This window comes from Chelonoidis abingdonii, chromosome 10, assembly GCF_003597395.2.
Source record: "Chelonoidis abingdonii isolate Lonesome George chromosome 10, CheloAbing_2.0, whole genome shotgun sequence".
Lineage (NCBI taxonomy): Eukaryota > Metazoa > Chordata > Testudines > Testudinidae > Chelonoidis > Chelonoidis abingdonii.
This window is the reverse complement of record NC_133778.1, coordinates 35,155,488-35,169,364: the sequence shown is the minus strand read 5'-3', so window position 1 is coordinate 35,169,364 and position 13,877 is coordinate 35,155,488. Positions and strand designations below refer to the sequence as shown.

The 13,877-nt window shown below is 39.2% G+C and overlaps 1 protein-coding gene across 4 annotated transcripts in view; it reads right to left on the bottom strand.

Annotated features, from left to right (window-relative positions):
* SESTD1 (SEC14 and spectrin domain containing 1) overlaps positions 1 to 13,877 on the bottom strand; it is a 110,212-nt gene that overhangs the window by 75,277 nt on the left and 21,058 nt on the right. For 3 of the 4 annotated variants that reach the window (XM_032783823.2, XM_032783820.2, XM_032783822.2), the window contains exon 2: positions 8,117 to 8,196. In XM_032783823.2, the coding sequence (XP_032639714.1) occupies positions 8,117 to 8,171 (55 nt within the window). In that variant the 5' untranslated portion in view covers positions 8,172 to 8,196. Of the gene's footprint in view, positions 1 to 8,116; positions 8,197 to 12,181; positions 12,305 to 13,424; positions 13,442 to 13,877 lie in introns of those variants that run through there. The other variant, XM_032783821.2, reaches the window with a different exon arrangement.

The following is a 13,877-nucleotide window of genomic DNA, read 5'->3' as shown; positions in this document are numbered from 1 at the left end:
ACATACGCAGCTGACAAGATTAAAACAAAACAAACAGAAGATGAAGGAATTTGGAGCTGAAACTCAAAGACCTACATAAAAACAAACAAACAGCAAACGAAGAATAAAGATGTCCCTGAAGGGAGTGGAAAAAGGAACCCTATAGTACTTGTAGAAGTTCTATTTAAATAAATTCTAGTCAGAGAAGAAAACATCTATATTCAAGCCCATTGTGCTTTCTTCCACCAGACCACATCAGGAGTCTGCCCCAGAGAGACTCAATCAGCTGTCTCCATTACTATGCCAACAAGGATCAAACCATAAGAAAAACCAAGGAATAAAGGATCCTTTAATGGTCCAAGGGTACAGAATTGCAATATACTGATCCGCCAAATTTAACCTTAAAAAGAGGCAAGATCTCTGCTGCATTTTGTTACATACCACTGAGATTTTCCTTGAAATTGTGCTTCTCACATAAACCACATCTACTTGAACAAAAATATTGCTTCTCTTCCCCTCAGGGCAAATACTTCTTCAACAACAGTTGACTGTTTTAATACAGGTAAGGATTCCCTCCATTCCTAATAACACAGTGGTAGTACCAAAGAGTTGAATACAGACTATTTCCAATGCCTTCTTTTCCCTTTGTCACTGATAATCAAACCTTCATGAGTTCAGCTTCTTGCTTATGTGTTGAGCAACACCGAATCTCGCGTGACAGGGACAGAAGATAGTGAAACTGATTTTAGCAATAAAATAAATTGGCTACACTCATAGTACAACACTAGAAGTGATGCCCCATTTTCTAGAGAAATAACATCGCTCCTTCAACTAGGCAAACTACCACTTGACCATCATTCTCAACTAATTCACATGGAAACCGAACAGACCTGTAAAATAAAGAATGGCTCCAACTTTTCAAATAAAAAAAAAGAGTCACCCAATACAGCTGAGTTTTAAAACTAACAAAACTGGCTAGTTGGATACCACCAAAGAAAATGAGGGAAAATGGCTATAAATTTCACCTTTCACCAGACTAAAGGATTATAGTATAGTATCATTATTTTGCACACCAAACCTGACATTTGTCGACAAAACTCTGTAGGGTAGACAAGGCCTTACAGAAAATCCTACCTCAGTTTATTCAGCATATAGTAGGAATCACTTAATATGTTGCAAATGTGTAAAAAAATTCTGAATGAAAATACATCTTTTAATTGAAATTGTCATTTTTTTAATGCCTGCTTATGGCATCAGTCACTTCAGCAAGGAATATTAGGAACCTTGTCAAAAAGATCGCAAAACCAGTTCTAATTTTGCTTTGAATGTGTATTTTACAGTCATGAGAACTATTTTGTAAATACTAAACCTGGTTAAAAATTGTTCAAAATTTTCCAAACGCTATCTGCAGAAAAATTTCATTTTTTCAAAATTGGCAGTTATTCTATTAAAAAAAAAAAAAAAGAGGTCTAAATGTTTTGGGTTACTGGTTGTTCAGTCATTCTGCCTTTCCTCCTTTTTAATGGAAAAAAGAGTGGGGGACTCAACAGTTGGAAAACAATTTTTATTTTCAGGTTCTTGACTTTGTTTTGTTTTTAAGTGGAAAATTTTCAAATTTTTCATGAAACATACTTATTTTCCAACCAGCTTCAGCTAAATACCAAATAGTGAAGTTTTATATCTTGTATTACAAGGAGGGCTGCAGTACAAAGTTTGCAGTTGCCATGCTTCCTTTTGACTCTCTCAGAGTATACCTACACTGCAATAAAACACTTGTGGCAATGCTGACATAATAAAACCACCTATATGAGTGGCAAAGATCTTTTTGCGACAAAGTTAGAGCAAGGCAGTGTTAGTGTAGACACTGCGCATACTTATGTTGCCCTAAGTGGCCTTCAGGAGGTGTCCCACAATGCCCATCATGACCACTCTGGTAAGTAGTTTCTACTCCATTGCCCTGCAGCCAGGTACACAGGCATGCACCCCTTCCCCTTTAAAGCCTCAGGAATTTTGGAAATTCCACTTCCTGTTCGCTCAGCGTGGACATCTCACATCGCATCTTCCCAGCTGACCACGCCGGCTTTCTGCAGCAAATGTGCTCCCGCCTGGAGTACACTAGAGTTGCTGGATTGGTTGGGTCTGTGGGAAGAGGAGGCTGTGCAGTCGCAGCTCTAATCCAGTTGTAGGAACTTTGATACCTACGAGAAGATTGCTTCTGGTATTGAAGAGAAGAGGCATGAAATGGACACACAGAAGTGCCGTGCTAAGATCAAGGAGCTGAGACAGGCATACCAGAAGGCAAGGGAAGTCAACGGTCACTCTGGTGTGGCACCAAAAACATGTTGCTTCTACAAAGACATGTTTTGAGAAATGCTGCAATCATCTGATCAGGCCAATAGCGAGCACAGACCACGGAGAGACACAATAAATGAAAAATTAGAAATGGATAGCCAGGAGAGGGGACAGGGAAAGGAGCGGATAATAGAGGGTCAGGAGTCAATGATAAAGCTTATGGAGGACCAATCATAGATGCTCAGGTCCCTGATTGCGCTGCAGTTGGAACACATGCATGCTTGACTCCCCAGCAGCCCATACAGAACTGCATTCCATGCCCTACCCAGACTCCGCCCCCACATTCCTTGCACATTCCTGGCCAATCACAATACCCCTTGTACTCCAACCCTAGGAATATTTTCCATAACAACAGCTGAACTTACACACAGCTGTGAGATCCTCATTTCAGAGAGTGTTGCTCACTGTCATGAACCTTGTAAGAAATGTTAATATGTGTATTACTATTTAATAAAAATTTAGTCTTACAAAGAAAATGATGCTTTATTTGTCATCTACATATGGGGACTGCAGCAGACATCCATACAGAGTGGCAATCGGCACATTTGCAGATTACAATTAATTCTCAGGCAGGAATCGTTATTTCTGTATGGCAAGTAAATAATGCCTCTCTAAATGCATTACAGAAAGACACGACTGGGGCTCATTGCCAAAATGCTGCTTCAAGGACTCCGATTCGAATAGCTCCCCCCCCCACCCCATTGAGACCCTCTAATAGCCCTGGTATCTGGTTGCTCGAAATCAGCTGCAAGCTGATCCACCTCAGTGCTCCACTCCTCAGGAAACATTTCCCCCTTGGCTTCACAGATGTTATGCAGAGCACAGCAGGCTGCTATGACCATGGGACTATTTTCCTCACTGAGGTTCAGCATGCCAAAAAGGCAGCGCCAGAGTCGTTTACATCGCCAAACACATTCTATGGTCATTCTGTACCTGCTGCTGAAGTGCTCCTTGCTGCTGTCAAGGTTTCTGATGTAAGGCGTTATGAGCCACAGAAGTAAAGGGTAGGCTGGGTCTCCCAGGATCACCATGGGCATTTCCACATCCCCTATTGGAATCTTCTGGTCCGGAAAGAAAGTCCCTGCATGCAGCTTTCTATACAGGCTAGTGTTCCTGAAGATGGATGCATCATGCACCTTCCCTGACCACCTGGCGCTGATGTCAGTGAAATGACCCTGGTGATCCACCAGCACCTGTAATACCATAGAGAAGTAGCCTTTTCTGTTGGTGTATTCCATCACAAGATGGTGTGGGGCCAAAATTGAGATATGCATGCCATCTATCACCCCGCCACTGTTAGGGAATCCCATTGCTGCAATGCCATCCACTATTTCCCATACATTGCCCAGAGTCACAATCCTCTGTAGCAGGAGGCAATTAATGGCCCTGCATATCGGCATAAACACAACCCCAACAGTGGGCTTTGGATCTTCAAAACTGTTTTATGACTAACCAGTGGCAGACTGAAGTTGCCAGCTTCTACACAGCAATCACCACATGCTTTTCCACTACTAAGGCAGCTCTCATTTTGGTGTCCTGACACTGCAGGGTAGGGACGAGCTCCGCATGCAGTTCAAGGAAGGTGGCTTTGTGCATACAGAAGTTGTGCAGCCACTGCTCGACGTCCCATGCCTGCATCACAATGTGATCCCATCATCCGGTGCTTGTTTCCCGAGCCCAATAACGACAGTCCACCATATGCAGCTGCTCCATGAATGTCAACATCAGTCTTGAATTTTTTCTTTCCGTGGCACATAGCAGGCCAGGGAGCACAGACTCCTGTTCAGATTTGCAGCTTATGAAATACTGCAGGGTCAGCTACATTGTATTTTTAATGCTCATCACAAGACTGGTAAGCAGTGCAGGATCTATGCTTTCAGGCAGAGATAGTGGACAGAAGTTTACAGGGGCAGTTGAAAAACAGCACAATGTAGTCAGAAGCCCTTGGAATTGTGGGACAGAGAAAATTGCATCATGGGGCAGTAATCCCATTCCCATGACGCATTTTGATCCATTCCCAGGACTCTTAGCAGAAGAAGATGGCGATTTGCACAGTGGGATAGCTACCCATGTTCTACTGCTCTCTCTGTTGGTGCTAGAGCACCAACTGTGGATAAGCTCCGCCAACACAAGCAGTATTGTGTGAACATGCATAAGCGACGAAATAACAGTAGTTTATGATCATCAACGTAACTTAAGTCGACTTAACTCTGTAGTGTAGACATGGCCTATGTCTCTCTCATGGAGTTTCCCTATGCTCTTCTCCCTATCACCATCACAAAGGAACCACACCATAAATTAGCTGTAAAAAGTCACTTATATTGATTACACAAGAGAATCTAAAATTCAAGATACACTCAACATTGCATATGCAAATTTAGATTTGACACTTGAAATCTACTCACATCTGCAGTAAGTGCTTGATCTCTAAGATTATTTTTATTGAATAATTACCTGGATTTAAACAGCACTCGCAGTATGGATTTAAAACACTATTTATTTGTTGACATTTTTACCAAAGATTGCAATAAATTAGATGTGTTATTTAGTTTCATGACATTTCACAGCATGCTCAAACTGAGTTATTTTTACTAAGGAGATAAGATTAAAAAATCTTTATTCTAGCTGTATAATAACTTTAGTACAGGTTTATCAAACAACTAAGACTTATTCAGGTCGGACAGATATTCTGTCATTGAAAGTCTTCAAACAGTTTCTTCAACTGAATTAAATCACTCAAAATGATGGCAAAACAAGGATTATCTGCTTCCCACAAACTCCCTCAAATGAATGACGCTGCTCTACAATTTCAATAGGAGGTATCAAGCAATTCTATGTACCCTTCTAAACTAGAATTATTAAAATTGGTTGTGAATTAAAAGATATACTATAAAACTGTTTAGCATAAATTGCTTAGCAATCACATCCAGATTCTCAGTAAGGAAATCTCAGCAACCTTCCCTGAACATACCTATAGCATTCAATATCATCAATACAAGAAAACCAAAACATATTACACCATGGAAGTTACACCTATGTTAGGGTGACCCAGATTATTTTTTTCATTTTTGTCTCCGCTTCTTAGTTATATTGTGATAACTAGATTTAGCAGAAGTCATTCATTTCCCCTCCTTTTTTAAAATATTCTCTTGCGTGACTTTTCATCACTGCATCATTATTTCTATCTCAGACACATTCCCCACCACCTTCACAGTACTATCTGTAGGAGTGGCAATCCCAAATCTAGATATACTAAACTGGAAGCCAAAAAAAAAAATAAATAAATAAAAGTCATCTGACAAAGAAGCCATAATTTGAGCTATTATGTGGCGATTCTCAGGTTTAGAACCAATCTTAAAATAGGACAAATTCATGTGAAGTATGTTATAGATCAGCATAAACTGATCTAATTTACATGCTGAGAAAGTGGAAGAGCAGGACTGTACCACAAAATGCAAACAAGGACAGATATAAGAAATAAAACTGAAGGAACTGCTCTCTTACACCCTCCTGTTGGTTGCTTTTTCTACTTCTACAGAAGCACATATTTCTCCCCCTTCAGTCATATGAACTAATTTACCAATGCATAATTTGCAGTCATTTATATTGCTTCTGAATTTGGCCCAAGGTTTCCAGGTCTGTGGAAACACTGTTCTAATAGAAACTGCTGTGTTTTCCTTCTGGTGAATGAAGTGGGGAGAGCAAATAATGACGTACCAACTGATGTAATCAATCAGCATCATTGCCAATAGCTTCTAGAAGGAACCACATAGCTTAGCCTACTATCTCAAGAGAACAAGCCCTGAAAAGCACTGTGTAGTGGAGGGAGGGAAAATGATGTAAAGTTAGACAAGGAATAATAAAGCAGGTCCAGACATACTCGTTTTCAGGTGTCTTCTAGCAGATTATAATTCTCATGTCTGAGGAGCTCAACATCCAAAAACATACCAGATATTTTCACAGCATAACTTTCTTCTGATGTTTTATTATGATTATATTTTAAAACTCTTTGAAACTAAATGATATAAAAAGATTTGACAAATTGGGTGCCCACCAGTTTTCTTTATTCACATTTGAGAAGGCTAAAAAAATCTGTTGTATATATCTGTACCATTAAATTAAAATGTCTGTCAGTACTATGTAATTCCAAAAAGAATCAAGCCAACTCAGCAATACAGTAAATTCAAAAATTTTCCAGATTTAAACTGCCACTCATTAAATTGCTTTTCACTGAGAATATCTGTATTTCACAGTGAATCAGGTAGCTTTACTTGCCAAATTGCAAATGCACTTTAGCTGATCAGAATCTCCTTGAGGTATATGCTAATCAAACAATTGCACTATAACTGCTGAAACTGCTCTGGAGAAGGAGGCAGCTAAGGAAATTGCTCATTATTGCAGGCTGCCAGAAGAAGCTGCTGGGGGACGGGGATGTTAATGCAAGGGAAGAGACACTAAATCAGTGGTTGGGAGTCGGAAGGGAGAAGAGAAGAGGTTACATCAACTCATCTAGATATTTGCCTAGTTTTACAATAGGCTACATAAAAAGCATTAGTGACGTCAGTAAACTAAAATTTCATACAATAACTTCTTTATATTGCTCCATATACTATACGATATTTATATTCCAATTGGATTTTATAATTGTATGGTAAAAATGAGAAAGTAATCAGTTTTTCAGTAATAGTGTGCTGTGACACTCGTATTTTATGTCTGATTTTGTAAGCAAGTAGTTTTTAAAGTGAGGTAAAACCTGGGGTACACAAGACAAATCAGACTCCTGAAAGGGGTACAGTAGTCTGGAAAAGTTGAGAACCACTGCTCTAAATACATTTGCTCTGAGGAGACATATGGGAGTTTAATTTTTCAGACATTCAAGCAAGACACACGCTTGATTTGGCTAAGAACTAGCCATTAGCTGAAATATAGTAATATTTTGTTTTTAGCTAAAATAATGCTTCCTGATTTGTACGATTGCAAAAATGTACCTATCAGCAACTCATCTTTCTTAAATGCTGGTGTGCATAGAAGTTAAAACAGCAAGAACTAAAAGCAATGTGAACATCTAAAACAGCACCTTAGTCAGCAAAATCTCAAGTTACTTAAAACATACATCTCTAAAGGGAAAGTCTTCATTCTTTTGTAAATGATGGACTTCAACCTAAAATGAAAATTTGTTTGAGCAAAATAATAAACATTAATATTCCAGCTCCACCCCACCAGATTAAATCATCATTTTTACTACTTGATAAGATTTCATCTTATTATTATTTGAATGCCCAAGAGACTCAGTCTGGACCAGAACCCCATTATGCTAGGGGCTGTATACACAGAACAAAAAGATGGTCTCTATCTTTTGTGGAGTAAAGATTTGAAGGAAAGGAGGAGAAAGAACTTTCTATAAGAAATCCTGAAAACGAATTGTCCTACATTTCAGAATCAATAGCTTGCATGTCAGTTAGAAGTTAGTTTTGGACCCTTATTAAATTATCACATTTTATTTTATAAGAAGTGAAACATGACACCAACCTTGTGTAGGTCATTTCAATTAAGTTACAGACCAGAATAAAAATTGGCTTGCCAAGACCCACTAGTGACAAACTATGTTTGAACTTAGTTTTGTTATCCATATTAAAAGATATTTTAGAGCAGTGTTTGAAATAAGCCTTGGTGAAAATCTAAGATACACTTCTGTCAAATGCATCTGGCAAAGATCAACAAACAACACAAGTTAGATTCAAATTATACACTGAGAAACTAATGGAAGAAAAATCAGAAACTGTACCTGAAAGGAAGGCTAATTTTTTCTTCAGAATAGGTAATATTACGGTAGCTTCCATTCTACTTCAGTTAACTTTCACAGCTCTGAAACACAAAAAATTAAGAGTATCAACTTTGGGAAGTCAATTACCATGCTACGCTTGAACAAGTGCTGGCACAAGCTAACTCAAAATACTTTATAACCAAAACTGTGATATAACATTTCAACTGCATTATGTTGCAAAACTGAAGAAAAACCCCTGATCAATGTCAATAATTTTTCCATTGTAAATCTTTTAAATCACTATTATTTCTCTCTGTTATCTGAAAGCTAGGTTTTTTTATTATTATTTTAGCCTTAAATTTCACAGACTCTTCAAAGTTAAATTCATTTTATTTTCAACACACTAAATGCAAAATACAAACCCATAAGACATACATAGCTTAAGTTGCCTTACTCAAGATGGGGAAAAACGTTAAAATAGAAGCAGTTTATAAGTAGATCATCTCTTATAATCTTGTCATTCTCGTGTAACGGAATAACTGTGAATAAATCTAGTGCTCCTGTTCACATTTGATAGGGTTTCTCTCAAAGTACCAGGATTACAATAATTAAAAGAATAACTTATCTTTATATTGTATGCAAGTTAATGCATTACCAAATTAAGATTCAATGCAGTGGTCCCCAACGCGGTGCCCGCCGGGGCATTTATGTGCACCCACCTAGTGCCCAGCAGGGGAGAGAAGCCACAGCCTCATGCCTGCTGGGGACAGAGAACGCCAGGGCCCGCAGGCTGTGGCTTCTCTCCACCTTCTCTGGGGCTGCAGGCACCGGTGTTCTCTGTCCCTGGCAGGCGCGAGGCCGTGGCTGAAGCCGGACAGAAACTGCTGCCCCGCAGCTGCCGGGGACAGAGAACTCTGGGGCTGCAGGCTGTGGGTGCTGGCATTCTCTGTCCCTGGCAGGCATGGGGCTGCAGCTTCTCTTTGGCTTCTTTGGAGCCACAGGCTGCGGGCGCCAGTGTTCTCTGTCACCTGGCAGGGGCGGGGCCGCAACTTTTCTTTAGCTTCGAAGCTGGAGAGAAGCCGCGGCCCGGCGCCTGCCAGGTGACAGAGAACTCTGGGGCTGCAGGCACCGGTATTCTCAGTACCTGGCAGGCACGGGGCCGCGGCATAAGCCCGAGAGAAACCACGGCCCTGCGCCTGCCAGAGACAGAGAACTCGGAGGCTGCAGGCTGCATTCTATGTTAAAGTAAGAATAATAAATATATTTGGACCAGCAGTTCAACAATGTTTAACTTTTTAAAAATAAATAAGATGAAAACTGTTTATGATATTTATTTTGTAAAAACTCCTTAATTTCTCTTACAGGTAGATAAAAAAGAACAAATTCACATGGTAAGGTGAAAGAGTAATTGCCAAATAATCTAATTAATACCTTTTACATGTAAAATTACCCTTTTTATCTCATGGATTCATATATTGTGTATATTAAATATGATTTTTTTGTATTATTTAATGTACAAATACAAAATAAGCCTTGAAAAATTGTTGACACCCGCCACACTCTTCTCAAAACATGAGTGTGCTACAGGCCACAAAAAGGTTGGGAGACACTGTCTCAATGCATTTATCACCAAACTCAGACTTAAGACACACTGTTTGCAAACAATCTAATTAATCCTTTCTTGTTGCTTCATTATTTTTTAACCTATTGTTTAATGTATAGGTGGAGACGTTCCTGTTTTTCTCCCTCTTCTTTCATGAATTCAGCCCAAATTCACAAAGAGCATCAATGAACCAAAAACACATTGAAGGGGAGAAATGTAGCTGGCAACAAACAGATAAAACCTAAATATTAATAGCTACCTCTGCAGAGACCTTTCATGTCTGCAAGAACGTTTTGACAATACATGTTGCTTACTAAGGAGTCTGTTAGACACACAGACCATTTCCCCCTCCCTACCATGCAAACTGACATAAAAAACAAATGGAACTGCCTTAATGTGCCATTTTCATTAGTAGCTAAAATCCATTACATTATGAGAAATAAAGAGCCACCATTTGGATGGGTTATGGATACGTTAAGTCAGTTTACTTTCCTTCTCAACTGAAAATAAGAAGCCCAAGCTAACTGAAATACCTCTTCACTGAGGCAGTATGTATTGGGAAATTGCCTAATATGACTAAAAGTCTGTTTTAAAATAATGACAATTTCTCTCTGTTGCTATAACAAATCACCGAAACTTTCATTCTACAGCTAACAAGAAAAGTGACAACCTGGGAAGAATTTAGAACAAATTACATTTCAAAAAACAGGTAAAATGTATAATATATACAAAGATAAACAAGTGAAGACATATGACACAAATAAGTTCAAAGAGTATAAAAGAAAGACAATGACTTCAATCACTGTAATGTTAAATCAGCTAAACACTGGAAGGCAATAAACAAGAGTAACTCACTCTAGAACAATACTAATCCCACCAAACACCACAAACGCACAAAGATCAAATAAAAAGAAAGAAAGAATTTGGATTTAAGAGGAATAGTCCAAGCTCTGCCAAAGAAACTCAAGTAGACAATTAAAGAGTAAAAAATGTGTAGCATAACCATTACATTAAAAGTTGTACAAGAGAGTATTGGGTGAGCATCTAAGAAAGTATCTTTAAAAAAGGCAACATTCATGGGAAAGATGACAATTAAATACAAATATGGCATGTGAAAAAGTGATAAAATGTAGATTTCTGCAAGTTCCTAAAAAAGTTAAGAGGCAGGAAGATTAGTTAACAAGATCCAGAACTCTGGGTGCTGTGAAGCTTTAAGAAAAACTGAGTGACAAAGGGGTGTCAAACTTTGCTTCTCACTCAGTGACAATAATCAGACTGAGACTACAAAGAGCGTTCAGCTCACAGAAAAAAGCTTTACTACAAATATCTGCAAGGGCAAAACAACTTGAATCTTTTCTGGCATCGTGATAAGAAAATTATGCAGATAACACCCTTTTACACACCCTCAAATACTGTATGTCACTAAAAGTTGGGCAGTGTAAACACGGTTTGTCAGCACTTTTTCGGACAAAATACTTCCACCCCTAGGAGCAGGGTTCGCATTGTCGACAGGAAAGCGCACCTGTCAACAAGCCTTTTGCCACAAGAAGTGGCAGTGTAAACCTTTTGTCTTTCAGCAGGGGGCTTTTTAAAGCACCTGTGAACAAAAGTTTTGTCGTTCAATTTGCAGTGTAGACGAAGCCCAAGTCATGAAGAACAGCAAAAGAAAGTAGGCATTTGAGACCAGATCATAGTTTCCATTTTTTCCCACGTAGAACAGAGAAAAACTGCAGAGAACTCTCTGAAATGGCCCAAATTTCAATAGAAGAAGCAGGATTGAGCCAATACAAAACAGTGTCCCATGTCCTAAAGTTCCAAAGAAACTCCTACATACTATTTCAACATTATTGGGTTTCACAATATTGGGGACGTGGCTCAGGAAGGAGAAATAGAAGGCAGGGCAAGGGTAAAGGTCCAAACCAGCACCAACAACAACTTCCATATGCACAAGGATTCTCCTGCTAAGACATATCCTGCAAAAGGCCAACATTATTTTATGCCAACTTCCACTCTAACTCAAGACCTTCCTTTCACCAAGGGTGGGCTTTTCTGGTTTATGCATTTTCAAGGAACCAGAAAGAGCACAGCTCAAACAGGTACAAAACTGGTTACTTAAAATCTCAACTGTTTAAAACTAATATGTTAATTTTCTTCTGATTTGAATTTTAAGCTTCAAGGAAAGCAACACATCAAGTTTGAATTTTCTAGCATCGTTTATTTTTAAGTTATCCAAGAGTGAACTATCTGATTGGAACATGAGGAAATTTTCCATGCCCGTGTAACAAAAAATGATGGAAATGTTTTGGCTCAGACTTTTTTAAAGTTATTGTTGGGCTAAGATAAATTTCAGCATAAAAATATCTTACTTGAAAAAGCTATGAATGCATCACTTCTAATAAAATCTAGACCTATAAGAAAATCAGCATCAGTGATAGCATGCACCACTTGAACACATTTTATACATAGATCTATCCCACACACACCTAGACAAATCTGTGTGTGGGTGCGCGTGCACAAAACCAATTATGGCCATGTCCCATTGTTGGTGGGGATTGAATCCACAGCATCAAACAGCACCAAAAGAATCTGAGCTACCACCACCTGAGCTAAAGGAGAACTTATTTAGTTGTGGCAATAAAAAGTTGTACAGTAAGCAGTGCCCACAGGCAGAAGGAGCCACGATCACACCCACATCACTAGGTCAGTCCATTGTTTGTGTGTGCCTACATGCAGGAAAAAGGGAGAGAGAACACATGATGGTATAGTGTGGGATTATAAAGGTTTTGCTAGCATTAATTTGGTAGGGATGTGTTACAAGTGATAAACCCACACAAGTAAAGCAGATTATCCTAAAGAAGTGCAAATAAATTTCTACCACCACAGTACCATATATTCTGTACATGCCATATTTTACAGAAAATATTTTAGAAATGTTTTCAAAAAATTTTAAAATCCTCAATACAAAATACTTAGAATTATAGATCTTATGCTTTATCAAATTACTACTCTGATCTGGAGTACATTTTTAAATTCACAAATAAATGCAGAACATGATGCTATAGTATATCTGACGTACACTGAGTAGGGGAAGCGGAGCAGAAGAGCTAAATTTCCTTGTGCAAAATTACAAACTCTTCCTCTCAGTAAAGCAAAAATGCTTCTTACTGCCAAATTAATTTAGTCATCAGGAACAAATGATCACACATCCAACAGAGGGTGGGGTGGTTTGATCACACCAGCAAGGAAAAAGCAACCGTTGGGGTCCCGAGAGAACGGAGGGGCAGGCTTGACTGCTCTGTGGCCTTCCCCTCTCCCACATCCAGAATGCAACTCACAAGTAGAAATCATTGTGGGGGTGGAGAAGGAAGACACTGAATTCTCCACTTTCCCTTCTGCTGTTGGGAGGCTGGGGAAAGAGGGGAGAGTTGATTGTCTCACGCTCCTCCTCTTCCTGTGTATAAAGCCCATGCAGCAGCCATTCTGCTCTGATTGCTGCTGAAGAAACAGCAGCTGCCTGAAAGAAGCCATATTGACAACACTTTTTTTTTTTTGAGCTTTTACACTCATTTGCAAACACCACAAGCATGGCTAAGGTATGAAGCTGAAGGCCCCAGAATCCGGCAGCGCAGGAGTGAACAGTTACTAAGGAAATTAACTTGCACCAATTGGCTCACTCACTGGATGACTTTTTTGGCAGGAAGATGTGATTTGGGTGAACTCACTCACCAATTAGGAACATTTCCATAGATGGCAGAATGCCTAGGGAGTCCTACTCACCCCCTGAAAAAGAGAGACAACCCAGAGAATGACATACCTGGAAATCAGATTGGTGGGTGTATCACGCCTAAGGAAAATCTGGACAAATTAGGTATGTTAACACAAGTGATGAAGGGTTTTGGCAAAGTAACTCCAAAGCAGTTGCATGTAATTATGGGCTCTTTAAATTTTGCCCCTAACTGTCCTGGTCAGGGCTTTTGTGTACACTTAATAGCAGCCACCTTGGCAATTAAGGAACCTCATTATTTTGACAAAGAAAAAGAGGAAATACTTGAGTGTGGGAGGCATTTTGAAAATAGTTTAAGGGAATGATATGATTGGATGTCAGGTTGAAATTTACAGGTACAATTGGACGCTACAGTGGGTGTTGGATCACTAAAGGCTTTGCCCCCAGAGCAAGTT